This window comes from Emys orbicularis, chromosome 17, assembly GCF_028017835.1.
Source record: "Emys orbicularis isolate rEmyOrb1 chromosome 17, rEmyOrb1.hap1, whole genome shotgun sequence".
NCBI classification, from domain to species: domain Eukaryota; kingdom Metazoa; phylum Chordata; order Testudines; family Emydidae; genus Emys; species Emys orbicularis.
Window position 1 is genome coordinate 2898616 of NC_088699.1, and position 27624 is coordinate 2926239.

At 68.8% G+C, this 27624-nt stretch overlaps 1 protein-coding gene across 1 annotated transcript; it reads right to left on the reverse strand.

Annotated features, from left to right (window-relative positions):
• Nucleotides 1-507: 507 nt before the first annotated feature.
• Nucleotides 508-26933, reverse strand: GIT1 (GIT ArfGAP 1). Its single transcript, XM_065418144.1, is given in 22 exon segments — nt 508-720; nt 832-895; nt 1294-1476; nt 1839-1915; nt 2235-2321; nt 2860-2913; nt 3476-3655; nt 3657-3704; nt 4423-4575; nt 5450-5577; nt 5810-5921; nt 6317-6414; nt 9375-9447; nt 9690-9738; nt 11344-11386; nt 11953-12047; nt 12288-12418; nt 13145-13231; nt 15011-15116; nt 15184-15296; nt 15998-16131; nt 26852-26933. Coding segments are annotated over 22 exon segments (2280 nt in total). The 5' UTR covers nt 26904-26933.
• Nucleotides 26934-27624: the final 691 nt, after the last annotated feature.

Below are 27624 nucleotides of genomic sequence, written 5' to 3' on the forward strand. Positions count from 1 at the left end.
GGGGGCTCACACTCACACACAGGGAGAACATGCCGGTTGCCAGCCATGGCCGGGCGCCGGGTCCAGTGTAATGCTGTGGGCTGAGACCGCTATGGGGGCGGCTGCTCTGCCCACCACAGACAGCTACACACGCTGTACAGGGGGGGCGGGGGAGAGGGCCGAGGGCTCCCCGCTGCCCAGTTAGTGGTTTCTTGGCTGAGGGCAGGTGGGGCTGGGAGAACAGAATGAGGGGCTATGTACAGGGGGGCACACGCAGCTGGGCATTGGCACCTGCTCCATCGGGGAGTGTCCATAGGGCTGCTGCGTGGGGGAGGGGGCTGGGCCAGTGCCACGCCGGGACACCGGCAGTGTGGGGGGAGGGGGCACGGCCGGAGCCCCACGCTGGCAGCACGGGGGGCCAGGAATGGCACGTGCTCAGGTCCCATGGGCAGACTAAGGACACTTGCGTTGGCTATTCCCCAGCCCCACGTCCTGCCCGGGGGGGAGCCACCAGGCAGGGACCAGGCCTCACTGCTTCTTCTCACGGGTGGTGATGGTGACCAGCTGCTTGGCGGCCTTGGCGATGTCGTAGGCACACTGGATGACCTGCTGCGTCAGGAGCTGGTAGTCCACGGGCGCGCCAGGCTCCGGCGGCATGGTCTTGCGGCACTCGCTCTGCAGCCGGTAGGCGCTGGCATTGAGCAGCCGCAGGGAGCTGCGCACCGTCTCCAGGGCTGGCTTCTGCAGCAGGGCAGAGACAGGCCTTGGGGCTCAGCTCCCGCTGCCAGGCAGGGGCGCCGGGGGCAGGACAGGGGTGGAACCCTGGGCACAGGACAGACAGGCCCCTCTTACCTTGGGGAAGAGCGAGGCCATCTCGGTGACGGCGGAGTGGATCTTCTCGGAGCAGGGCACGAAGCTGGGGAGAAGGCAGAGCTGTGAGGCCTGGCCCAGCCACAGCACGAGTCCCACCCCCAGTGGGGCGTATCCGGGACGCCAGGTGGCTCCAGCTCCCGCACCCAACCCCCAGCAGACACCAAGTGGAGAAAATGCCCATACCAGCAGCTGGGAGCTGGAGCAGCCTACTCCCTACCCCCAGCAATGCAGCCACTTCTGGAGGATGGGCAGTGGCAGCAGCACACAGCGGCCCAAGAGATACTGAGGCAGAGCCCTTAGCCCAACCGGAACTGCAGGGGGTCGTTGGCTGGCAGGATCCAGCCCCCCGTCCCTCCCCCACCATGAGGAACCTGGCCAGGAAAGGGGGGCTCAGCAATAGTGCCCAGGGCTCTGAGCCCCCAGCCCCAGTTCCGCCCCTACCTGTCATGCTTGAACTCCTGGGCGGCCCGCAGCAGCTCCTGGATGTTCTTGGTGACCTGCTCGGTCTTCAGGATCACGTCCTCGGTGCTGGGCAGCCCGGGGTCCAGCTCCCCGTCCAGGGCCTCCAGCTCCGCGTGGAAGTCATCGTCCTTCCCCAGGTCCAGGAACCGCTTCCCGTCGATGCTGCAGGGACGGAGCCGGGCAGCAGGCCATGAACTAGGGCAACCCCCGGTCCAGCCAGGGAGGGGGCTGTGCCAGGCCCATGGGAGGCGTTCACGCGCCAGGAGACCTGCCCCAGGCTGCTCCAGGGCCCTTGCCTCAGGGGCTGCACACCAACGCTGGGTGGGATTCCCAGCGCTCTGCCCGCCAGCATGGGCACCGGGCCTGGAGAGCCGCCAAGTGCACCTCGGCCCCGCCCCTCCCCTGAGCTGTATCTCCCTGGCCCTGGCCCTGCCCCCCCCCTGAGCAGCATCTCCCTGGCCCCGCCCCACCCTGCCAGGCCCCGCCCATGACCTGAGCAGCACCTCCCTGGCCCCGCCCCTGACCTGAGCAGTGCCTCGCCAGCCTGTGTGTTGTCATAGTCGCTGTCAGTCCCGCTGCCGTGCCGGTCCAGCTTGCTGGTCTAGAGGGGAGGTGGAGCAGCGTCAGGTGCAGGCTCCACCCCCAGCTCCCCACGGGGTCCATGACCCCCCCTCCCCCATGGTAGGCTCCTGGACCCTCCCCCGCGGGGCTGGGGAACCCCGTCATGGGGCTCCCTGTACAGAGCTCTCCCCCACCCCGGGCATAGGGCTGGAATCTGCCCCAGTGACGGGCACAGGGACGATGCAGCCACCCCACCCACCCAGAGATGGGCACCCCCAACACCCAGCATCGAGGGCTTAACCCCCACTCGTCTGCCCCATGGCCGGTCCCTCCCCCTTGGTTCAGGGCGAGTACGTCACCATGTGGCGGGTGCCATCCTGCACGCCGGAGAGCAGCGGGGAGGAGGGGGGGAAGGGCACCGAGGAGGCAGACACCCCCTTCCGGATCTGCAAGAGGACAGGGAGAGTCGGGGCGAGTGGGTACGAAAGGTGCCAGCCCCTCCCCGTACAGACAGCCCATTGGCGCGCGCGAGGAACACCCGACTCCCAATCGATGACGAGTTACCCCCTCCACAGCGTCCGTCCCAAGCGGCTGCACCGGGGCTCCAGCTGGCAGCAGCCGCCACTCGGGCCCCGGCCCACTGGGGGTCCCACGCTAACCCCCCCGCACTGCAACATGCGCACAGAGAGCGGTGGGGGGCAGGGCTGGGCTGCCCACGCACACCGTGGAGAGAGGGCAGCAGGGCTCTCCCTGGGGGGAGGCGCCGGCAAGGCACGCAGACTGCAGTGCACCCCTTCTCCGGCGCCACAGGGCCAGCGTGCCCCCACACGGGCACGGGGGGCGTGTATCACACTTATAGCAGGGTGAGCATGACCCCTTGGGCTTCCCCCCTCCCCCCCACAGGAAGCCAGTCCCAGGATCTCTCTGCGGCTCACCGTCCCTCCACCCCCCCCCCCCCCCCCGCCCGACCCACTGGCCCCTTACCCGGTACCCGCTGGCCGGGATGTGCGTGGAGTACACCGCTTCATCCTCCACCTCCTGGGGACACAGCAAACGTTACCCCCCAGAGCTGCTCCCAACAGTGCCCTCCCCCACCGCCAGCGGGGCGGCTCAGGCCCCCCGTGCCCCAGTCAGCGCCATGCCCAGCGCCCCGTCAGCCCCCCTCAGACACCACCGTGGGGAGTCCAGCTGCCTCGTGGCCACTGACAAGCAGCATCGGCACTCACTGGGCAGCCCAGGCCCCATTCACACAGACCAGGCCTCAGAGCTGGGGTTAGGACCCAGGAGTCCAGGGGCTGGTCCCTCTGGGCCATGCTGCTGCCAAGAGGGCACTGATCTCACAGCATGCTGGCTGGCAGCACGGTGCCCTCTGCCAGCACCCGGTGGCAGAGACCTGGAGTGGGCATGGGGGGCCCTGAGCCATGGAGCCCACAGAGCGCCAGGCGGGGGGGCTCTGGGCCCCACGCAGCAGCGCACAGAGCTGCGACACCGGCTAGGGGAGGAAAGGGGAGCCCGGAGGGCAGGCCCCACCGGTGCCTGCAGACTGCAGCAAGGGGACACCCCGGGACAGGCGTGGCCCTGACCCCCCCCCAGGACTCACGCTGGAGTGGAAGGGCTGCAGGCGGCCGACCAGCTCGTCCACGGGCTGCCCGAAGGGCTTGAGGGCAGAGCCCGGTTCATACATGGAGAAGGCCTGGCGGTCGCGCCGGTGAGCTGCTGCCGTGGCCACGCCATGCCCATGCTCCGAGCGCTCGCTGGGGGCTGGCACCCGCGTGCCCGGGGCCCGGCTGCTGCCGCATCTGCGAGTTCTCCGCCTGCAGCTTGTGGATCTGGAGGGATGGAGCAGCGCATGGCGGAGACGCCCCCCCCCCCCCGCCCCACAGACACGCCTCCTCCTACCCCTGGCACCGGGCCCACAGACAGAGCCCCTCCTGCTTCACCCCACAGACCCCCCCCAACCCTGGGCCCACAGACACACCCCCTCCCCCCAGCCCTGGCATCAGAGACGCTCCTTCCTGCCCCCGACACCGGGCCCACAGACATGCCCCCTCCTCCCCCCAGGCACCAGGCCACAGATACGCCCCCTCCTGCCTCACCCCCACAGACCCCCCCAACCCTGGGCCCACAGACACACACCCTCCCCCCAGCCCTGGCACCAGAGACGCTCCTTCCTGCCCCAGGCCCACAGACATGTCCCCTCCTGCCTCACCCGCGGCCCCACAGATGCCCCCCCATGGCCCTGGGCCCACAGACACACCCTCTCCTCCCCCCAGGCACCAGGCCCACAGACACGCCCCCAGCCCAGGTGCTGCTGTGGGGAGAGAGCGCTGGGGGGAGTCCTCTCTCCTCGCCGGAGCCCCCTCCTGCACCCCAAACCCCACATCCCCACCCCAGAGCCCACACCCCCAGCCCTCACCCCCTGCCCCAGCCCTGAGTCCCTCCCACACTCCGAACCCCTCGGCCCCACCCCCGCCACACAGCACCTCCATGTTGGTGCCCAGAACAACGTTCGCTCCGCGCACGGGCAGGACGTGGCCCAGCACCAACCTCACGCTGCAGCCGACGCAGCTCGTCGCTCAGGCTGTTGTTCACCTTCATCAGCTGCTGCACCTTGGCCTCGGAGGCGGCCAGCGCCTTCTTCACCTCCAGGTACTCCTGCAGCGTGATGGGCCCATCCGACAGCTCCGAGGAGTCCATGCTCTGCGGGGAGAGCCACTGAGCACGGGGCCCAGGGCCCAGCCACCCCCAGCCCCCGTGCCCAGCCCCAGCCACCCCCGGCACGCGCCAGCCCGGCCCCAGCCACCTCCGAGGTGGGGGGCAGGGGGAGCCCAGGGCTGGCCTAGCGGGGGGCTGGGGGGGGAGTGTGACGTTGCACTCCATATGATTCTATGAAAATATGCTAATGAGTGTGAATATAATGTAACTGGAATATGCTTATTGGAACATCTCTGAGGGTGAGATTTCATCTGTATTCTGTTTCCTACTGTATTAGGCTTAGACTTGCGTGTTTTTGTTTTATTTTGCTTGGTAATTCACTTTATTCTGTCTGTTATTACTTGGAACCTACTTTAAATCCTACTTTTTATACTTAATAAAATCACTTTGTACTTATTAATTAACCCAGAGGAAATAATTAATACCTGGGGGAGCAAACAGCTGTGCATATCTCTCTCAGTGTTATAGAGGGCAAATAATTTATGAGTTGACCCTGTATAAGCTTTATACAGAGTAAAGCGGATTTATTTGGGGTTTGAACCCCATTGGGAGCTGGGTATCTGGGTGTTGGAGACAGGAGCTCTTCTTAAGCTGCTTTCAGTTAAGTCTGCAACCTCTGGGGGACGTGGTTCAGACCTGGGTGTGGGTTTGCAGCAGGCTGGCGTGTCTGGCTCAACAAGGCAGGGTACTGACGTCCCGAGCTGGCAGGGAAAACGGGCTCAGGGGTAGTCTCAGCACTTCAGGTGCAGTCCCAAGGGGGTCTCTGTGACCCAACCCGGCACAGGGAGCCCAGGGCTGGGCTAGCAGGGGGCTGCGGGCAGGTGGTAGGGGTGCCCGGGGGGGCAGCGCGGGGGCTCACCCGGGCGCGGTTGTTGCGGGCGGCGCTGCGCAGAGGCTCCTGGTCCGTGTCCTCGTCGGAGGCGACGCTGTCGTAGTCGTGCTGGTCGTCCGGGTCGCTCTGGCTCCGCACCGGGTAGTCGACGGTGTCTGGGGGAAAACGGGAGTCCCGGCGCCTCAGCACCCACAATGCACTGGGGCAGAGAGCCACAGCTAGCCAATGCCAGCCCAGTGCTGGGGCACCACGGTCATGCCGCCCTGCAGCCGGGCTGCCATGGCGAGGAGAAAGCCTCTGCCCAGCCCCCCCTCCCCCCCCAGCCGGGACGCCACCATCCTCCCTGGCCTCCCCCTCCCCGGGGAGTTCTCTCCCCCCCACACTCACCTGTGGGGCTCCCCAGGCTCTTGCCCTGCTGCCGTCGCTTGGCCTCGCTGAGGATGTCGATGATGAGGGTGGCGAACTCCCTGGCGTTGAACCGGGCGAGCTTCTGCCGCCCCTGGAGGAGGGAGAGGGGGTGAGATGGGCTGCAGCACCCCTGGGGCCCCGCTCTCTGCTGCCCGGCACCGAGCACCACACGCGAGGCTGGTCCGGCCGTTCCGGGGGCAGGACAGCGAGCACACGTCCACTGCCCGAGGGGGCTGCACGTCGGGAGTGAGGGGCACCGCAGAGCTGTGAAGGGGGGAGCCCAGGGCAGGGAGAGGGGCTGTGGGTCGGGAGTGAGGGGCACTGCAGAGTTGGGATCATGCAAAGGGGATCCCCTGAGCCCCCGGCCCAACGCCTGGACCCCCAGCCCCAGGGGCACAGGGGAGGTGCCAGGCCCTGGGGGTCGGGGCTGGTGTGACCGTTATCCCTGTCAGGTGCTGCTGGCGGGGGGCGGGGGGCGCGGCGTACCTGGTTTCGTGTGGCCGAGTACTCGGGGTTGACGGGCAGGAAGGGCACAGCGCTGCGCTCCGTCACCAGCGTGCTGTGATTCTGCGTTGTGAGCCAGACTGCAGGGAGCAGACGGGCAGCGGTTACCGAGCACCTCGATGTCCCTGCCAACCCCCCCCACCACTCACCCGGAACAGGCCCCAGCCCCGCGGGAGCAGCACTGGGGGAAAACTGAGACCCAGAGAAGGCCTGGACCAGCCCAGGCAGCGAGCCAGGGACAGAGCAGGGTTTGAACCCAGGAGTCCTGGCGACCTCACTATCTCTCCCGGCACCCCCAGTGCCCCGAGAGGGCCCCCCGCCCAGCCCCAGAGCTGGCACATCCAGCAGCCAGGCTGCTGTCACACCCCCTGGGGTAGGCTCCGGGGCCCCCCCACCCCCTCCTGCCAGCCAGGAGCCCCCAGCACAGGGAAGGGGAAGCCCCACTGCTGAGCCAGGCAAGTGCAAGGCCCCGGTGCCAGGGGCACCTCGCCCAGAGCTGGGCTGGGACTCGCCCCAGGGCCCCAGAGAACAGGCTGCTGGCTCAGCCCCGGCCAGCGGGCAGGGCCCAGGGAAAGCAGCACGCGCCCAGGCCAGCGGGAGCCAGCAGGGCAGAGGGAGGAGCCAGCCCGCTCCAGTCTGACACGAGCCATGCAGCGATGTGGCAGCACCAGCTGGACAATGCCAAGCCCAGAGCATGGCCCCCGGGCAGCGCGGCCAGGTGGGGGGCTCACTGCACCCCTCTCCCAGGCACCAGCGCCCATCCGCCCCAGGTGCCTATGGGGCTGCCAGGCTGGGTTATTTCACTCGTGTCCCAGACGCCCCTGACAGCGCCCAGAGTGATCCCGTCGCCCCCCCCTCCCCCCCCCCGCTGGCACCAGGGATTCTGCCTCGCTCCGAGGTTGCTGGGCCCCTCTGTGGCCGCCCCCCCATCCACCCTGCTCTGGGGACCGGGCCTGGACAGCGGGGGGGCGAGGCCCAGCCCCCTGGCAGCCGGCCTGACACCCTGGGCAGCCAGCAGCAGCCAGGGCTGTCCCGCCAAGCGGGTGCCAGCAGCCTCCGCTCGGGCAATCGCCTGCAGGGAACCCAGGGCAAAGCAGCCCACAGGGCCAGGCTGGAGCCCCAGCCGCAAGCCCGAGCCCAGAGGGGAGCCCCCGCCGCCCCCCACTCCTCACCCCCCAGACACCCGCCCACCCCTGCGGCTACTCCCAGCCCCCTACCAGTCCCAGGGCCCTGCAGCTGGGGTGCAGCCAGTCGCTCCCTGCGTGGGAACCCCCAGACCCACCTCGAGCGTTGCCCGACGGCTGCCCGGCCCCCGCGGCCCTGCCCAGCCCCGCTGGAGCCCACGGCCTGTGGAAGGAAGGAGCCCCCCCGCCCAGCCCAGCCAGCAGGCAGCGGCTGCCAAGGAATGAGGAGGGCGGGCCCAGCTCCCGGCTCAGGGGCGGAGGAAGCCAGCTGCTCTCAATGTCTGAGCCACATCCCTGGCCAGGCCCCAGCAGCGCCGCCTCCCCCGCGCCCGGGAAGGGCCGGCCCCAGGGCGGCGCAGCAGCGGCCCTGGCTGGCTCATGGGCACCCTGCGCCAGGCGCTGGAACCATGGGCTGTCCCATCCACTGGAGAGTTCCCGGGCCCGACTCCTGCCACAGCACCCCGGCCAGCTCTAGATCCCCCTGGCCAGGAGCAGCGCTGGGCTACCCCACGCAAGCCAGGGGGTGCTGGGGGCCGCGCGGGGCAGGGATCCCTGGGGTCACTTGGCCCTGAGGGAGGCATTTCGTACCAGCCAAGCCCTCTCCGGTCCCTGGCGCCGGGCCCAGCACCTCTGGCCCAGCAGTGCACGCCGTGCCGGAGAGGGGCAGATGGTCTCTGGGGCCCGCTGGCACCACCTGCACAGGCCGCTCTGGCGGGGCCCCTGCACCACGACCCCCAGGCTCAGGGCAGCTGAGCTACATCACAGCTGGAGCGCCCCCGAAGCGCCCCCAGCTGAGCGACCCCAGCAGCCCAGAACCTGGGCCCAGGCCAGCCGGGGCAGCACCAGCCGGGCTATGCCCTGGGCACTGGGATCCCGCTACCCGGACACCGAGGGATCCCCGCCTAGGCCTGGCAGAGCCGAGGAACCTGCCAGCCAGCCATGCTGTGCCGGGGGAGCGTGTTCCGGTGAACTGAACCTGGAGTCCGTTCCCGGCTCTGCTATGGGGGCACCTGGGGATAGACCCATCCTGATGGGCACCGCAACTCCCCTCTGCTCTGCAAAGCACGGAGCCCAGCGAGCGAAAGCGCCGGGGGGGCAGCTTTCTCCACACACACACCCCCAGAGCCGCACGCCCCCTGCGCCACCCAGCCAGGCAGGGCACAGCAAGGCCCTGCCCATGGGACGGGAGTGACAGGGCTGGGGCTCACAGCCAGACCCAAGCCGGGCTGGGCGTGGGGGGATGAGGGGTCTGGGCACTCCCTGCCGCTGGCGTCCATAGGGAGCACCCCAGCACCCGTAGGAGCAGCCCCACACATGGCGCCTCAGGGCCCAGGCTGCAGCCTGGGGGGCTCCCAGCTAGGCCCAGAGCCTGGGCCAAACCCATCCTTTGCTCCCCAAAGCCCCATCCCCCCACAGCGCAGCGGCAACATCATTCCACCCCCCTTTCCCCAGCATCGGCCCACCCCCAGCCCCCGGCCCGGCATCACCCACACCCCCACGCACCGGCGTCGTTCGCCCTCTGCCCCTCGCGCTGGCATCGCTTGCCCTGGCATCGCCCACACCGGCGTCCCCCCCGCCCTGGCATCGCCCCAGCCCCCAGCCCGGCATCACCCACACCCCCACGCACCGGCGTCGTTCGCCCTCTGCCCCTCACGCTGGCATCGCTCGCCCTGGCATCGCCCACACCGGCGTCGCCCCAGCCCCCAGCCCGGCATCACCCACACCCCCACGCACCGGCGTCGTTCGCCCTCTGTCCCTCACGCTGGCATCGCTCGCCCTGGCATCGCCCACACCGGCGTCCCCCCCGCCCTGGCATCGCCCCACCCCCGGCCTGGCATTGCCCGCCCCCCACGCACCGGCGTCGTTCTCCCTGCGGTCCACCTCGTCGTACACGTCCATGGCCAGCTCCTCGAAGAGGCGGTTGCTGAGCTGGAAGCAGAGATGAGCGGGTCACAGGGGGCGGGGCAGGACGGGAGGGGATGGAGTCGGAGCAGCCCCTCGGCCTGGTCCTGCCCACGCCAAGCTCCAGCTCCCTCGGCACCAGGGACCCATGGGGGTGGGGGGTTCCCAGGGTTTGGGATCAGCCCCGTCCCAGGGCAGCTGGTCTGCAAGGGGCGGCTGCTGCAGGCCAGGGTCCCCCACAGCGGGGCCCAGCCCTCAGCCCCACTTACCGCCTGTAACTTCTTCTTCGCCACTTTCGCCAGCTCAGACAGGTCCAGGCTGCACAAGCCGGGGGCGCGTGGGAGACAAAGCAAGAGGGGTCACTGCTGGCCCACACCCCCCGCCAGCCACCCCCCGGGGCACCCACAAGCCCTCGGGCAATGGGGCGAGCCGCATGGCCACAGACGGCATTTGGCTCACCTCGACACGACATACCCACCAGGCACCGCGGCGATGAACGGCTAGACCTGGGGCACCGGCAGGGCGATGTGGGTCAGGAAAGGAATGGCAGGGGACTGCAGGTCGGGAGTGAGGGGCACCAGCAGGGCTGTGGGTGGGTGAGGGGTCCCAGGGCTGGGCGAACAGGGCTGCAGGTCAGGAGTGAGGGGCACCGGCAGGGCTGTGGGTGGGTGGGGGGTCCCAGGGCTGGGCTAACAGGGGGCTGCAGGTCGGGAGTGAAGAGCACTGGCAGGGCTGTGGGTGGGTGGGGGGTCCCAGGGCTGGGCTAACAGGGGGCTGCAGGTCGGGAGTGAAGAGCACCGGCAGGGCTGTGGGTGGGTGGTCCCAGGGCTGGGCTAACAGGGGGCTGCAGGTCGGGAGTGAGGGGCACCGGCAGGGCTGTGGGTGGGTGGGGAGGCCACACCATGCCCCCTACTCCCCACCTCTATCAACCCCTTCCTGCCACTACACAGACTGAACCAGCTGGCGGCACGTTAAGGCCAACAGCCAGCGACAGGGGCAGCCTAGCGGGTCCCAGCGGCGCGTCACACCCGGACGCTACAGACCAGAGCGGAGGGAACAATACCTCTGCGCCGTGCCCTTTGGGCGCGCCCTGTACTCCGGAGAAGGCAGCGGAGGGGAGAACAGGATAAAGGAGGGCGTTAAACGCAGGAGTGGCATGCCACGCCCACAGCCATGCCCACAACAGCCATGGCCACGCCCACAGCCACGCACCACAATGGCCATGCCCACAACAGCCGTAGACACACCAGCAGCCACGCTCACACCAGCCATGCCTGCCCTGCCCCACAGCCCCCATGCAGTGCTCTCACAGGCCAACACATGGGCATCCAGCCACCACTCTGCCCCGTGGGCAGCGCCCACGCCAGGGACCACTCAAGAGACACACCCAGGGGAGCGGAGTGGCAGGCTTGGCACTGGCCACGGGAACCAGAAAAGCACCCCCTGCAGGCGAGTCCAGCGCCTGCCCCAGTTGCAGCCCCACCAGGAGGCTCTGGGCCCTCTGCCTCCCTGCGAGGAGGCTCCAAGCTCCAATCCACGGGGCAGCCGTACCGTCTCTGCCACAGCCCTGCACCAGCCCGCCCCTGATGGGGGGTGAGGGGTCTGATGCTGCTGGGTCGCTCCGGGGCAGGGGGGGCTGGAACTGCCCCTTAGCAGGACCCCAGTGGGGCCAAGTGTCCCCTCTCCAGGGCAGGGCAGGGCACTCGGGGCAGGGGGCCAGGTCCCAGACCATCGACCCGGCCCAGAATGCACGGAAGATGCAGGCTAGTGGGGAAGGGGAGACCCACGCTGCTGCCCCCTCCCCACCCCCTGCGCGGCTCAGTGGGACCAAGGTGCAATTCCGGCAGTGTCCACAGGGTGGCAGCATTTCCTCCCTCACACTGGGGGGCTCCCAGTGGCAGAGCGGGGTGGGGGGGCGCTCACCTGTCTGCCATCTGCGGGATGATGTAGTGCCCGTTCTTGTGGTCTGTGCAAAACAACGGCATCGACTGTTAGCCGGGCGCTGCCCGGAGCCCCCACACCTGGCACGACGGCGGGGGAGTGGTAACGGGGAGCTGCCATGGGTGCGGCCATGAGCCCCACAACTGCGCCCCACAGGGCCCTGGAGGCTGCTGGGCCGCGTCGCCCTGGGGGCATCACCGCCCCCTTTGCAGCTGCTGCTCTGGGCCACGCCCAGCAGGGCATCAACCAGTGCTGCAGGCAGAGCCCCCCAGCTCGAGCCCCCCACGGGCCCCATTCCAGCCCCACACGCAGCACCCACCTGCCCCTCTGCTTGCTGTCCCCCATCGACCCCAGGTCCCCGCCCACATTCCTCCCTGGGGCGCAGCCCCCTCCCCCCCATCCCTCCTGGGGTGTGGCCCCTCCCCACATCCCTTCCTGGGGCGCACCCCCTCCCTCCCCTCCCCGTTCACATCCCTCCCCGGGGCGCGGCCCCTCCCCCATCCCTCCCCGGGGCGCGGCCCCTCCCCCCCGACCACATCTCTCCATGGGGCGCTGCCCCCTCCCCAGGGTTACCCCGGGCCCCGCACTCACCCGGCTTGCGGCCGCACAGGTAGAAGGCCAGCCGGTCCGTCAGCTCGTACTGACACTCCACCAGCCGGTCGGCGAGCTCGTGTTGGGCTGCCTGCCTGCAGGGGGAGGGCAGAGGTCAGACCAGGAGCAGGGCAGCCAAGCGCCCGCAGGTCGCCCGCTGGGGGGCACTGGCACGGCTGCTTTGCACTTGGCCGGCAGAGGCTCCAGGCCCCAGCAACCCACTCGGACGCCTCTGTGCTGCCCGTGGGCCGCTGTAGTCACTGGACAGGGTCCGTGCGAGGCCTCTCCAGGGCAGCCAACCGGGGTCCCGCTGCCGGGCAGCCCCTGCCACTCACCGGGCGTAGTCGATGGGGGTCCTGCCGTTCACATCGGGCGCCCCAGGGTCGGCACCGTACACCACCAGCAGCTCAGCCTGCAGGATCTGTCCAGCCTTGGCAGCAACATGGAGTGGGGTGGTGCCCTTCTCCTAGGGCAGGGCAAGGCAGTCAGACAAGGGCAACTGGCACATAGCACCAAACCACTAGAAAGGCACCAGGGCCGGGCCAGCAGGGTCTGCGGGTCGGGAGGGAGGGGCACCGGGGCCAGGCCAGCACGGGTCTGCGGGTCGGGAGGGAGGGGCACCGGGGTCGGGCCAGCACGGGTCTGCGGGTCGGGAGGGAGGGGCACCGGGGCCGGGCCAGCAGGGGTCTGCGGGTCAGGAAGGAGGGGCACCGGGGCCAGGCTAGTGGGGCTGCGGGTCGGGAGTGAGCTGTCCCATTGCCAGTGAAAATGGAAACCACGGGGTGCCTGGCTCTGAGGTCCCCCTCACTGGCCGCTCTAGGGAGCCTCCCCCAGCCCCCACACGGTCACTGGTCTCTGCCCCTCCCGGAGCAGTCCTGGCGCTGGGCACTAGGGGGCAGTGCGGCGCCGCACTAGGGACTGGCCTGCCCTGGGGCTGGTGTTGGGGCTGAGAGGAGGCGCCCCCTGCTGCAGTAGTGAACCGGGAACCCCGGCACCATGCCAGGCTGCTGCCCCCTGGTGCCCAGGCCAGCCCCAGCCACCTAGTGCCAGCACAGGAACGGAGACGTGGCATCACCACAACCTCCCCACCCTCCCCAGCCAGACCTCTGCTGCCCTCCTGAGCCAACAGGGCCCAGAGCCCGCACTCCTTCCCCTCCCCGCTGCAGGGCAGAGGCGCCCGGCCAGGCCTCACCGGGTGGAAGAAGCTGGGCTGGGCGCCCAGCGAGAGCAGGCGCAGGCAGGTCTCCAGGTTCCCCGTCCGCACGCTGGAGTGCAGTTGCTAGAGGAGACACAGCAGAGCGTCAGCTGCCCGGCCCAGCAGAACCTGCCTCCTGGGAACCTGCCGCTGCCCCCAGGCACGGCGCCCGCTGCCCCCAGGCACGGCGCCCGCTGCCCCCAGGCACGGCGCCCGCTGCCCCCAGGCACGGCGCCCACCGCCCGCCTGGCCCCAGGGAGGAGCCTGTGACATTGCACTCTATATGATTTATGAAAATATGCTAATGAGTGTGAAGATAACGGAACTGGAATATGCTTCATGCAACAGGTTTCTTGTAAGGTATCATTACAAAGCTTATAATCTACTGAGTGTGATCATCCGATTTGTATTTGTATGTATGTATCATTCTTGTATCTGAAACTAGAAATACAAAGTATAACTCTGAGGACCTATTGTAATTATACAAAGTGTGGGCCATTAATGGCGGTTTGGAATCTTGATGGCTCCCATTGACCAGGACAATTGAGGGTGGATGGCTCTGTTTATTTGCAAGCCTTCCTGAGAGTCAGGCTGGGAAGAATGAAGGCATGAAGTCTCACAGGACATGTGATCATGTCACATGAACTGGAATCCATCTTTAACCTGGTGATTTTCCATTGAGCAGGAGGGGTGGGAACCCAGAGAGGGACAAAGGATTCCTGCCTTGTGCAAAAGAACAAAGGGGGCTGCAGTCATGAGAAATCCCCTAGCTACCACCTCAGCTGGAACAAGGACTGTACCAGGGGAAAGGATTGGGCCCAGACTAGGAAGGCGTCCAGTCTGTGATAGAAGCTTATTGAAACATTTCTTAGGGTGAGATTTTATCTGTATTCAGGTTCTTACTGTACTAGGCTTAGACTTGTGGGTTTTATTTTATTTTGTTTGGTAATTCACTTTGTTCTGTCTGTTATTACTTGGAACCACTTAAATCCTACTTTCTGTATTTAATAAAATCACTTTTTACTTATTAATTAACCCAGAGTATGTATTAATACCGGGGGGGGGGGGGCAAACAGCTGTGCATATCTCTCTATCAGTGTTATAGAGGGCGAACAATTTATGATTTATCCTGTATAAACTTTATACAGGGTACAACGGATTTATTTGGGGTTTGAACCCCATTGGGAACTGGGTATCTGGGTGTTGGAGACAGGAGCACTTCTTAAGCTGCTTTCAGTTAAGCCTGCAACTTTTGGGGAACGTGGTTCAGACCTGGGTCTGGGTTTGCAGCAGGCTGGCGTGTCTGGCTCAAACCGGGCAGGGCACTGAAGTCCCGAGCTGCCAGGGAAAACGGGCTCAGGGTTGGCCCCAGCACATCAGGTGGCAGCTCCCAAGGGGGGGTTCTGTGACCCAACCCGGCACAGGGCCCTTGGGCTGGCTTGGGCCAGCAGCACCAGCCGTGAGAGGGGCTGGGCTAGGGGAGGATCTCGGGGCCTGGAACTGCACCTGCCTGGCTGGGAGGGGCAGGGCCGGGCCGGGCAGCGCATGGCACTGGGGATCCAGGCCGCTGACAGGCTGCCCCAGCCCAGGGCCCAGCAGGGTTTGGGGTCTGTTCACAGCAGCAGCTGCCCTGGGACGGTCTCACTGGGGGCAGCCCCAGGCACCCTCATAACGCTGCATGACTCGAACCTGGGCCCACCGGTGCCAGTCCCACCCCAGCGCCCGCGGGAGGGCACAGAGGACCCCCCTGCCCCCAACAGTGCCCAGCGTGGCGGGCTAGAGAGGGGTGGACATGCTCCCAGCACAGCCGGGCGTTCCCCTCTGGGATCCAGCCCTGGGGCTCAGCACCCCCAGGGCCCCTACCTTGCTGAGGTCCTTGGCGGTGACACCATCGTCGTCACGGCAGGGCAGCTTGTGCACAAAGGCCAGCATCTGGTACTTGGCGCGGATGAACTCGGACTTGGTGGGGCTGGGGACAGAGGGGACAGGGTGAGACTGTGCCGGGCTAGCCCCTCCCCCACCCCCGTGACACTTACTGCACTTTGTCCTGAGGATTGGCCTTGCGCCGCCCGCTCTGCACCTGCGCCGGGTCCAGCAGCGAGTGCTCCCAGATGGAGTTGGCACCATTGCTGGCCAGAGTGTGCACCATCTGGGGAGAGACGTGCCATGCACCTCACTGACCCACAGAGCTGGGCAGCCAAACCTCAGCTCTGCCACTGGAGACCCAGGGCCGGGCTGGCAGGGGCTGCGGGTCGGGAGTGAGGGGCACCGGGGCCGGGCTGGTGGGGGGCTGCGGGTCGGGAGTGAGGGGCACCGGGGCCGGGCTGGCGGGGGGCTGCGGGTCGGGACTGAGGGGCACCGGGGCCGGGCTGGCGGAGGGCTGCGGGTCGGGAGTGAGGGGCACCGGGGCCGGGCAGGCGGGGGGCTGCGGGTCGGGAGTGAGGGGCACCGGGGCCAGGCAGGCGGGGGGCTGCGGGTCGGGAGTGAGGGGCACCAGCAGAGCTGGGTGGGGAAGAGGGAAAGGTCACTAACTTTATCAGCACTACAAATCCACACAATACAAATTATATGAACAATCTCCCAGCAGCGTGAAGGGGGGAGGGGACGGCACAGGCCGGGCGGGGGTCAGGCCAGGAAGCCGTGGGCACAAACCCGCTGGCAAGGCAGGGCCGGCAGTCCAGGAGGGGACCAGTCACGGCTGATGTAACATGGAACAATCCCACCACCTGCCGCTCCCGGAGACGCTGCATCAGGCTGTGCGCCCACGGGCAGTGCCGGGGAGGGGGAGCCGCACAGAGACCCCTGCTGACCCCCAGCGCCCCTCCCCCCCCCGGCGCTGCCCCCACCCACCTGCAGCAGCGGGGAGGGCCAGGGGCTGTGGCGCAGGTGCTTGACGATGGAGATGTGCCGGCCCAGGCTGCGGTGGACGCTGCAGCATTCGTCGCAGATCAGCACGCCGCGGTTAATTGAGGCCCAGCCAGGGTCTGCGGGGGCAGGAGATGGGTTAGACGCCCCCCCGCAGGCCTGGCACTCGCCGGTACCACGGCCCCCACCGGGGACATCTGCCAAGGGCTCGGCGGCTGGGCCAGGCCAGGGCACAGCCTGGCAGGAGGGGATCTTCCTCATGAGCGCTTGGGCCCTCGCCCCGAATGTGGAGACCCGGGGCGGACACCGGGCACATGGTAGCTGGGCACTCGGACACAGAGGCCTGAGCATCCCAGACAAGCTGGTTAGTAAGGAATGAATGCCCCAGCTCTGGGGGGGAGTGGGTTAGAGCAGGGGGCTGGGAGCCAGGACTCCTGGGTTCTATCCCGGCTCTGGGGGGGAGTGGAGTCCGGTGGTTAGAGCAGAGGGGCTGGGAGCCAGGACTCCTGGGTTCTATCCCGGCTCTGGGGGGGAGTGGAGTCCGGTGGTTAGAGCGGAGGGGCTGGGAGCCAGGACTCCTGGGTTCTATCCAGGCTCTCACACTGACTCGCTGTGTGACGGGGAACAAGTCCCATCTCAGTGTGAGGTTTAATTAGGCTTTGTGAAGCACCCAGGGACAAGCGGAAGGTACTGCCCCCCTCGGCTGGCACCAGGCACAGCGGGCACCAGGATGGGTGGCCAGCAGCCAGAGAGGGCCACGCAGCCCTGAGCCCCGACCCCGGGGGCAGCTGCTTGGGGCGTTTCGCTCTGGGGTGGGCACAAGTGCAGCGAATGGGCAGGGGGGCGCCCAGGGGGCTGCAGCGGACAGACCATGGGGGAAGCTGGAGCATATGCCAGCGGGCCAGCACCGATGCCTCTCCCCCAGGTGCAGAGCCCGGACAGTCCTGGGCACTGTCTCCCCCCGCGCTGCTCTGCTCTTCACCTCCAGGGGCACCTACCCCTCCCACCCTGCTGTCTGGGGGTGTCAGTAACCTGCTCCCCCCATCGGCTGCCATGGGGACGGTTGCTAAGGTTTCCCTAGCTACAGCTAAGGGGCTCAGCCGGTAGCTAGGGAAACCCTAAGGTTTCCCCTAGCAACCTGGCACCAGGCCTGGGGCAGCCTAGGAGCAGGGACTGTTCACCCTGCCCAGGGCCCGCGCCCATGCTGGGGCCAAGTGGAGCTGGGGGGCAGGGCAGGGCAGGGCAGGCACACCCCAGGCAGGGAGCAGCGTGGCTCTGCAGGGGCATCAGGACCGGGGAGGGGGGCCCTGGTTTGCCTTCTGCAGTCCCGGGGATGAGCCCTGCGCACCCACCAGCAGGCACTGCGCCCGCTCCCCGGACCGGAGGGGAAGTGCCCCCCAGCGCAGGTGCCCATCCATGGCCAAGCCAAGCAGAAGGCACCAGCCCCAGGGCAGCACTCGGCTGGGGCTCCGCTGGCTCAGACAGGCCTCGGGTTTTCCACCGTTAGACGGGAGCCTCCCTGGAAGGCCGACCCTGCAGGGGCCCCATGGCTTGGGCGGCGTGCGGTGGAGGGCAGAGAGCAGCCCCTGCACCCCATGGCCAGGCTCCCCGCACCCCATGGCCACCAGCTATCCACGGGGGCGCAGAGGGGCCGATTGCGCGCTCAGTGACCCCCCCCGCAGCCCCCCAGGCCCAGCTCATTAGCCAAGCAGGAGCAGCCCAGCCCAGCGCCCCCAGGGCACAGATAGCACCGCCTGGGACAGGCCCCCCCATGCCCACCACGGCCCACCCCCTCAAACCAGCCTCTTGGCTACTGGCGCCTACTCACAGGCCAGGGCTCAGAGCACCCAGTGCCGCCCGGCCGCTCCCGTCCAGCCCCTGCCCAGGTTAAACCCCCAGGAGCTATGTGCTCTCGGTCCCCCAGAGCTGCCTGCTCCCCCCCCCAAGGGGGCTCAGGGCACAGACACGGCTCGCTGCAAGGGACTGCTGGGAGCCCTGCCCTGTTCTCAGGGCCTGCGCTCTCCAGGGACCCCCCATCGGCGCACACGGTACCCCCACCGGAGACGAGTGAGGTCCCAGTCGGGCCTGCACCCCCAATCCCAGAGCAGCTCTGCCAGCTCAGAGCCCAGCCGGCTTCACGCCCTCCCCCACCCGGCAGCCTCCCACGCACAGAGCTATTCCCGGCTCCTCGCCCACGTGTCGCTCCCTCAGGGCCGCACCAGGTGCCGGGGGGCCCCAGGCAGCATCAGCGAGGGGTGTGGGGAGCCCCGGGTGCGGGACGCAGCGGCAGGGGGGAGCTCTCAGCAGCTGGAGAAAGGGGATGGCTCCCAGCCCTGTGCTCAGACCCCGGTACCAGCCGCTTGTGGGCAAAGAAACCCGCCTTGCCCCTGCTCGGGATACATGGGGAGGAATGGGCCAGCAGCCCAGCCCCTGTCCTCTCCTAGTCACGTCTATCCCCGGTCCCCTGGGATCGGCTCCACCCCACAGAGCTCTGCCAGGGCGTGCCAACAGCCAGCAGCAGTAGTGTTCCCGTGTGCCTGGCGCAGGCGGCACCAGGCTCTCAGCTGTGCCCGACCCCCCCCCTCCCCGCAGGCCAGCCCTGAGGCCCAGGCTCGAAGCGCCTTGGCTGGACAGACAGGGTAACCAGTGCCTGGGAGCCAAACGGGTCGGCCTCATGCCCAGCGGGCGGGGACCCAGCATGGCCACTGAGCAGGCAGCCTGCCCCATGGTGCTGTGCCACTGCCCCCTTCCCAGGGGAACAGCCCCACTGCCCCACCCCCGAGCCTTCCTGTGCCCCTCTCCCCCCACAGCCCCCATGGTAACACCAGCCCCTCCCCCAGCCCAGCCGGAATGGAGCCCTTTATCCTGGCGACAGCACTCGCCGAGAACAAAAGGCCGCTTGAGATGCCGAGCACTGCGGCTCAGAGCCGGTGCCCGGCCCCCGCTCGGGGGGCACCCGGCCCAGCTCTCTCACACGCGGCAGAGCCGGGCATCAGCTCTGGCAGGCCTGCCCCGGGGCAGGGCAGGGCGCGAGTGGGCCAGAGCCCGGATCCCAGCATGCAGCTGCTCCCCCAGGGCCCCGGAGAGCCGTGTGAGGGGAGCAGCCAACCGCTTGTCACGGGCTCGGCCTCACCCGACCCATGGCGCTGGGCACTGCCCCACTTCGCCAGGCCTAGGGTGAGGGGCAGGGAATCCACCCTCCCAGCCCCACGGATGGGCCCTCTTCTACCACTAAGGGGCACGCAAAGGCTCTGCTGGTGCCCCTCAGTCCCGACCCGCAGCCCCTGCTAGCCCAGCCCTGGGCTCCCCACACCCCACCCCCACCTCTGCCAGTGCCCCTCAGTCCCGACCCGCAGCCCCTGCTAGCCCAGCCCTGGGCTCCCCACCCCACCCCCAGCTCTGCCAGTGCCCCTCAGTCCCGACCCGCAGCCCCTGCTAGCCCAGCCCTGGGCTCCCCACACCCCACCCCCAGCTCTGCCGGTGCCCCTCAGTCCCGACCCGCAGCCCCTGCTAGCCCAGCCCTGGGCTCCCCACCCCACCCCCAGCTCTGTCGGTGCCCCTCAGTTCCGACCCGCAGCCCCTGCTAACCCAGCCCTGGGCTCCCTACCCCACCCCCAGCTCTGCCGGTGCCCCTCAGTCCCGACCCGCAGCCCCTGCTAGCCCAGCCCTGGGCTCCCCACCCCACCCCCAGCTCTGCCGGTGCCCCTCAGTCCCGACCCGCAGCCCCTGCTTTTTCTTTTGTGTTTACACAGAGCCTGGCTCCATGGGGGGCCCTGGCCCACGGCTGGGGCTTGCAGGCACTGTGGTGACACCCTAGTACCCCAGCCTTGGCCCCCCCATACCCAGCTTTGCTGCCGCCCAGGGGAGGAGACGTTTACGCTGCCCCCAGGCAGTTCTGTGCTGGCGGCCGCATGCCAGGCCGGCCCCGCTGTGCCCGGCATGGCCCCTGGCAGCCTCCCGGCTCGCTGAGCTGCAGCAGCGCCCGCCCCTCCCCCTGCGAGCCTTGATTCCTGCAGCATGCGTCAGCGCCCAGCGCCCCCCCAGTCCGCTGCAGCCCCACGGCCAGTGGGGAGCAGAGCAGGTTCCTGGGGCAGCCCCCTGAGCTTCCTAGGAAGGGGGATGGCAGCCAAGGGGAGTCCCTGGCTAGGGCGGCGCCTGGGGGCTGCACCCATAGGGGCTTCCCTAGGGCACGGGGCAGGTCCCACAGGGACTGTGGGGGTGGGGCGGCCACCTCCCTCGGAGCCAGGCCCGGGGTCGCAACGGCTGCGGAAAGGTCACTGGGAGAACGAGAGCTTTGTGCTGGAGCTGGAGCAGGAGCCAGCCCCCACCAGCCACGGCTCCCCCCGCCCCCCGGGTGTGCCCTGCTCAGCGCCAGGGCCTCCCCCTCCACCGCTGTCCTGTGCTGGAACCTCCCCCCAGCTCTGGCCCCGCCCCACAGCCCCTCTATCCCAGCCCTGCCCTTGCCCCCCAGCCCTGCCCCCCCAGTTCTGGCAGTGCCCCACAATCCCCACCCAGGCTCCCCTCCCACACACATCCAGCTGCTCCAGTCTGCAGGACAGCACCGGTGGGGCCCAGTCTGGCCCCCGACCCAGGCTCGCTGGGAGCTGGAGAGACACGTTATGCAAATGCTGCTTGCAAAGTTCAAACCACCCATTTGCAAAGCAAAGGGGACGGGGTCTGAGCTCAGCTCTGCCAGGCTTGGGGGACAGAGCGAGAGGAGGTCAAGGTTTCCCGCAGCCCCAGCACAGGCAGCCAGCCAGGGACAGCTGGAGGCAGGATGCTGCCCTCTGCTCAGCTGCCTTAGGCTGGGGGAGGGGGCAGCACCCAGGGCTTCCCCACGGCCGGCCGGAGAAGTGCAGGGGACGGTGCCCTGACTGGAGCTCTGCTCAGCGGGCGGGTGGCTCCGGCCCCCAGCCCGGCCTGCGTCTGCCCCGCGCTGCTGCACAGGAGACAGTCACAAGCCAAGGGCACCGTGTCCTCGCAAGAGCCAGAGCAAGGGGGGGTTGGGCTGCCTTCCCATGGCCCCCCCAAGTCCCGAGTGCAGCCCTTGGGGTCCCGGCAGAGCTCTCCGGAGCAGCGCACGGACCCCAGCACGTCCGGACAGCCAGGGGCTGCCCCACTGCAACACGGGGGCCCAGGGGAAAGACCCCAGCCCAGCTCCCACGCTGCCATCACACCCCGCCCAGCCCCACGGCCCACACTGACCACCCCCCCGGTCCCGTCGGCACCGTGCCCTGCAGAAGACAGCCCCGCGCGCCACGCCACGCCCAGCCACCCTGCCCACCCTGTCCCCCCCCGGTCCCGTCGGCACCGTGCCCTGCAGAAGACAGCCCCGCGCACCACACCACGCCCAGCCACCCTGTCCCCCCCCGGTCCCATCGGCACCGTGCCCTGCAGAAGACAGCCCCGCGCACCACGCCACGCCCAGCCACCCTGTCCCCCCCCGGTCCCGTCGGCACCGTGCCCTGCAGAAGACAGCCCCGCGCACCACGCCACGCCCAGCCACCCTGTCCCCCCCCCCGGTCCCGTCGGCACCGTGCCCTGCAGAAGGCAGCCCCGCGCGCCACGCCACGCCCAGCCACCCTGTCCCCCCCCGGTCCCGTCGGCACCGTGCCCTGCAGAAGGCAGCACCGCGCGCCACGCCACGCCCAGCCTCACGGCCCACACTGACCCCCCCCCCCGGTCCCGTCGGCACCGTGCCCTGCAGAAGGCAGCCCCGCGCGCCACGCCCCGACCCAGTCCCACGGCCCAGAACCACAGTGCACCTGCAACTAGCACGGGCTGGGCAAGGGGGAAGCTGCAGCCCCAGCTCAGAGCCCCCGGCTGGGCTCGAATCCCAGCGAGTTGGGCCGGTCAGATACAAGCCACAGGCCCACGCACCGGTGGGCGGGCCCACCAGCCACTGGGGAAGCCGCTTGTTCAGGCACTGGGCCAGAGCCCCCGTGCTCTGCCCCACAGGGCCCGGCCAGGAGCCAGCGCTGGCACCGGGCCCCAGCCCCGGCAGAGAGGGGGGTTGGGAAGGGGCTGGCAGGGGTGGCCGTGACAGGCCTGACTAGCCCAGGACAAAGCCTTTGCAGCAGCCACAGCCCAGGCGGATCCCAGAGCCCGGCCGGTGCTGGGCTGGGGGAAGCGGGTTTGGTCTGGTCACTAGACGGAGGTGAATTCATCATGAAGGAACCTGAGGGGGGAACAGTGCCGGCTCCAGCCCCCTCCGCTGCCCCAGCCGATGCCAACAGAGGTGGCTCTGCAGTGCACCCAGGCCCCTGGCTTGCGGCAGCGCCCACAGCAGGCTGGCACCTCCCAAATGCTTGGGGGAGGCGGGAGCCCACGAGCCAGACTTCCCCTGGGCACAGACTGAGCCCCCCAATCCTCTTTCCCTGTGCACCAGCTAGCACGCCTCCCCGCCCCGCCAGCAGGGCCCCCTGGACAAGCTGGTCGCAGGGAAAGGGGATCCTGCAGGCTGCTGCTTCCCCCTGCAGACCCCATGACACAGTAACACGGCTGACACCGCCCGGACGTGGGAGAACGCGGCCAGGGCCGGCTTTAGGACCTGCGGGGCCCGATTCGAATACCCGGCGGCGGTCCGTGTCTTCGGCGGCACTTCGGCGGCGGGGGGCCCGCTCCAGGTCTTCCGCAGCACTGAAGGACCCCCGCCACCGAAGTGCCGCCGAAGACCCGGAGCGGGGTCCCCCGCCGGCGGGTGAGTAAAGAAAATTTAAAAAATTAAAAGGCGCCTAAGGCGCAGGGCCCGATTCTGGGGAATAGGGGGAATCGGCCTAAAGCCGGCCCTGAACACGGCAGAGCCCTGACAGGCATGGCCAGGAGCCCTTCGCCCTGAGACAGGGGGATGGGCCTGGGGATCGGCTGCGCCAGGTGCCAGGCAAAGCCCAGGGATGGCGCATGGGATGTTCCTGCCTCGTCATTCCCACCCCTTAGCACAGGAGACCCCTCCCCTCCCCTCCCCGGCCAGGTGCTCTGCCAGGCTGGGAACCCCTGTGCCGGGCCGTGTCCGGTCTCTGCCCCCAGGGACCCGCCTGCCCTGCTGCCATGGGGGTGCAGTGCTCATGAGTGCGGGGGCCACAGGGGCCCACCCGAGCCAGCAGCTTGGGGTCCCAGCGATCAGCCCCCGACACGCCCATGGCTGGGGAGGCTCAGACCAAACCAGGCCAGGAGGTAGCCATGGCTCAGGCTGCGTGGTCTGGCCAACGCGGGAGATGGCCACGTGGCCGGCTCACCAGTGGGAGAGGGGGCACCCCCCCCCAGCCAGCCTCACACCGGCTCAACGGGGAGGGGCGGCCCCCAGAGGCAGCCAGGCCCAGGCCCCGCCAGCCTCACAGCCCTGCAAAGACGCTGTGGAGCAGGCACTGATCACTCAGGGAACCTCCTTGCCAAGCCACGCTGGATAACGAGCCACCCAGCCCCATTCTGTAGGACCTACACAAATACCTGGACAGCCCCTCTGCCCAAGCAGCACCGGCAGGGAAGGAAACAAGCAGGATGCCATGGTAGAGACGCCCCCCCTTTGGGCTGTGATGGGGGAAGGGGGATCTGGTCTGGGGTGGGGCGGGTTAGTCCGCAGCCTCCCAGAGGGTCAGACCCACAGGGACGGGGCAGTTTACACAGGCCAGCTGCTGCCCCCTGCCCTTTGGGACCTCCCCAAGACCCTGCAGCGGGGCCCAGGGGCCGGAACAGGGGCACAGTGGGTACTGCAGGGCAACGCAGGACTCCTGGGTTCCACTCGCAGCTCTGCCTGGGCTGCCACCTGTGGAATGGGGATGGGGGCCTGGCCTGCCGGGGTCACGGGGTGACAGGACACCCAGCCCACCATGGGGCCTGGGGCTGAATGCCGGGGGGGGGCGGGCATTAGCCCAGCCTCCCAGCAGCACCTCCCCCCAGCCTGGCGCCGGGTCCCAGGCCCGAGTTCCCCTGTTGTCCCTGCAGAGGAAGCCTGGCTGCTGCGGATGGAGCAGGCCCTCCCCATGCTTCCTTCCTGGCTGCACTGGAGAGGAGCTTGGCCCAGGGACTGGCCCCGGCTGTGCTCTGCTGACTCGCCAGGCCAGGAGCACCCAGGCGGCATCCCCCCAGCGCTGCCCCCAGCCTCTGCCCTGCTCCCCGGGGCAGGGGGCGGAGCTGCTGGGCGAGCGGCAGGTGGGTCCCAGAGCTACCTGGAAGGGGCACAGAGGCCCCCGTCAGTGTCAGGCAATGGCCCAAGGACGCAGGACGCTCCTGGCGGGCTGCGGAGGAGTATGGGGGATGAGCCCTCTGCCCACAGCAGTGTCCCCACCCAGAGCGCTGGGTCCCCCTTATTTCCAGCACTGAAACAGCCCCCCAGGCTGTGCCCAGGCAGGGTGCTGGGGAGCTCACTACCTGTGCAGGGGCGAGCAGCCAGGCTCCCCTCTGGCTCTGGGTGCCACCTACAGCCAAGGCTGGCGCATGGGCACCTCCCGGCTGGCGATAAAGCAGGGGCACGGGGGAGCGGAGCAGGTGGGGGGAGCCGGCTCCGAGCATCCCACCCCGTGGCTGGTTTCCTCTGTGCCCCACGCACGGGCTTCTCTCTCCCACGGCGGGGGACGGGGAGGAAGCGATAGCCCATCCGAACGCCCCTGCGCAGCCAGCATCACGCCCCTCCCCCATGTCCTGAAGGACAAGCGTGGGCACCTCGCAGGCACGCAGATGGCACAGGCACAAGCGGCCTTGGCAGCGAGACTGGCTGCATCTATGTCTCTGTGCTCGCGGGCGTCGCCGGGAACAGAGCGCGCTGACGTGGGGGGAGTGAGGCCAGGAGCCCCCCGCCTGCCCGGCACGGCCAATCCCACACCTCGGCTGGGAGCTCCGCTCGGTGCCAGCAGCCCCTCTCCCTGAAGGGCACCGCCCAGGCCACACTGCAGGGGCAGCAGGGACCCCAGGTGCCAGCGTGCAACTCCCTCTGGCTGCAGGGCAGACGACGCTAGTCCCATGGTGCCCGGCACCACCCTGAGCAGCTGGAAACATGGCCTGGCCGTGGCTGGAGCTCCCCTGCCCCGCCTGCTCACGGTGCTAACCAGCGCCAGGACAGCCAGGCAGGCCCTGGGCACCACCTCCTCCTGCCCCGCATGTCCACGGCAGCGCGTAGCCAGAGCAGGAGAAGCTCCCAGCAGGGGGTCTCTTCCCAGCTCACCACTCCATGCAGCGGGCACCTGCTCAGGAGCCCCCAGAGCCCCCCCTCGCGCACACCCCAGGCCCGTCCTAGCCAAGCACATGCTGCGAGACAGGCCAGGGCTCGTGCACAGCCACCAGCAATGGGGGCAGCTCATGCTCAGGAGTGAGGATGAGCCGGGGGTTCAAGTCCTGCTCCACCACGGAGCTGCCGTGCGTGTTCCCAGCTGTACGACGGGGCAGGAGCCCTGCTTGCTGGGGGGGCCAGGAGAGATCACACGGGCTGTGTAAATACCAGAGCCAGCAAGGGCCGCAGTATCCCACTGAACTGCATAGGCCAGAGGGCACTCCAGGGTTGCCTCTGTTGGTGCTTACGGGGCTTTTTCCAGTGCCTCCCCAGGAGGGGAGCCCAGAACGGAGGGGGCAACAGACATGCTGTACGCTAAGTGGGCTGGGAACGCACATGCCACTGCGCCTGTGTGCCAGGCACTCACCCAGCTCCTGCCCACCCCGAGGCCAGGCTCACAGCTGCCGCACACGCCTGCCTCCTGCCGGGGAAGCGCCCGGCCCCCCGTCTGCAGGAAGTGGCCCCGCCGGATTTTATAACTCGTTCCCTCACGTGGATACGGATTGAAGGAACTGGTTCCCAGTTCCACGGTGAGGAACCCCTGCCACACTCCACCTCGGGGCACGACTCCAGGGCTCCGCCCCTTCCGCCAGGTACCATGCTAACGGGAGATCTCCCTTCCCGGCCACGCCAGGCCTGGGCTCGCTAGCTGGTGCTTTCAAGGGGCTAGGACCCCCAAGGCCCCATCGCCATAGGGGGCGACGCTCCTGGCCATGCCTGACTGGCAGGGCAGACGCTTTGGCCTGTGGCCTACACCGCCATGGCTTGGAGCGTTGCAGGGGGGGAGGTACCACTAGCAGCTCAGACCTGGTCTCTCCTAATGCTCCGCGCTCCGGCCCAACGCCTGGCAGTGCGATGGACGGACGGATGGACGGCAGCTCTAGCAGGCCCTGCTCATCGGCATGCAGCACGGGGCCTTCGGACACCACAGTCCCTCCGATGCCAGTGCAATGACCTCACTGCTGTTAGACACGCACCTTCTCCCGGGCCAGGGCCAGTGCCAGGAGCCAGTGTCGGCCTGATTCTGCCCCGCCACGTCCCCTGAACCAAACCCACGCCAGGGGATGGGCCGGCTCCCGAACAGGGCTCGGGGACACCGTTCAGTCTGGGAAACACGAGCAGCGTGTCCAAGTCCTGCAGATGGCACCCGGGCAGCAGAGCCATGGCATCCCGGGGTGGGGGTGGGGCTGCCAGTGGGCAGGGGCAGGTGCGATGGGGCTCCCAGCCTGGCCACCCCCTACGGCTCGGTGCCCGGGAGCGAGTGCCCAGGACAGGCACCGCTGGCAGGGGCGCTCGGCGGGAGCCCCCTCCCCAGAGACCCCAGACAAGGGGGGCTCCAGGATCCCTGCAAGGACCCCCCCCTTACCCCCCCCCGAGCGGTCTGCACCAGTGGAGAGCGGGTTGCGGGGGGGTCGGACATCCTCTGTCCCTAGCGCACAACGGGGGCGGCCCCCCCCACTGCCCAGCCGGAGCGAGGGGCCCCAGCGGGGCCTGCCCCCGGCACTGCCCAGCCCCGCGGCTCCCTGGCAGCCCCCCCGCCGCAGCCTGTGCGCGCAGGCCGGGCCCGCAGCCCTCACCTGGGGCGCCGCAGTCCGCGCACACCTCCGTCCGCGGCCCCTTCCGGGACATCCTCAGCGGCGAGGCGGGCGCGGCCTTCTGGGCCAGCGCGGGGCCGGGCCGGGGTCTCTGCGGGGCTCCCGCCGCTCCCAGCGGCTCCCACGGCTCAGCTCCTGCAGGAAGCGGCGCAAGCCCGGCCCCTGCGCGGGGAGAGTTCGGCGCAGGCTCCCCCCCCCGCGGCCCGGCTGCCGGAGGAAATGGAGCGAGCGCACGGGGGCGCAGCGCCGCGCAGCTACAGCGCAGGGGCGGCGGGCACCGGCCTCCGCGCACAGGCAGCCCCCGGCCGGGCAGCAGGGTCTGTTCCCAGCTTTGGGGGGCAGCGTGGCTAGGAGCCAGGGCTCTTCTAGCCTTCGCTCTGCCACTGCCTGGCCCTCTGGCTGAGTCACACCCCGCCTACTCCGTGCCTCAGTTTCCCCATCGAGCCTGCCCCTGGCTCCTTGGCTGCCTCCCTGCAGCAGCGGGCGCTGTCCAGGGTTCTCTCCTCTGGGCCTGTCCACGTCCCTTGTTCCACCTTGGAGCCCCACCCCCACTCCTCTCTGACCATGTATTTGTTGTCCCCACTTTAGCTGGTTCCTGGATCCGTGCCCCCCCCCCCCCCGAGGAGGCGGGTCCTTTGCTCAGGTTGGCTCCACCCACTATTCCCCATTCACCCCCCATGCGTGGGGAAAATCCTCATCGCCATTTGCCACCTTCTCCTGCTCCCCTCCCCCCTATGCCATGCTACCCACAGATC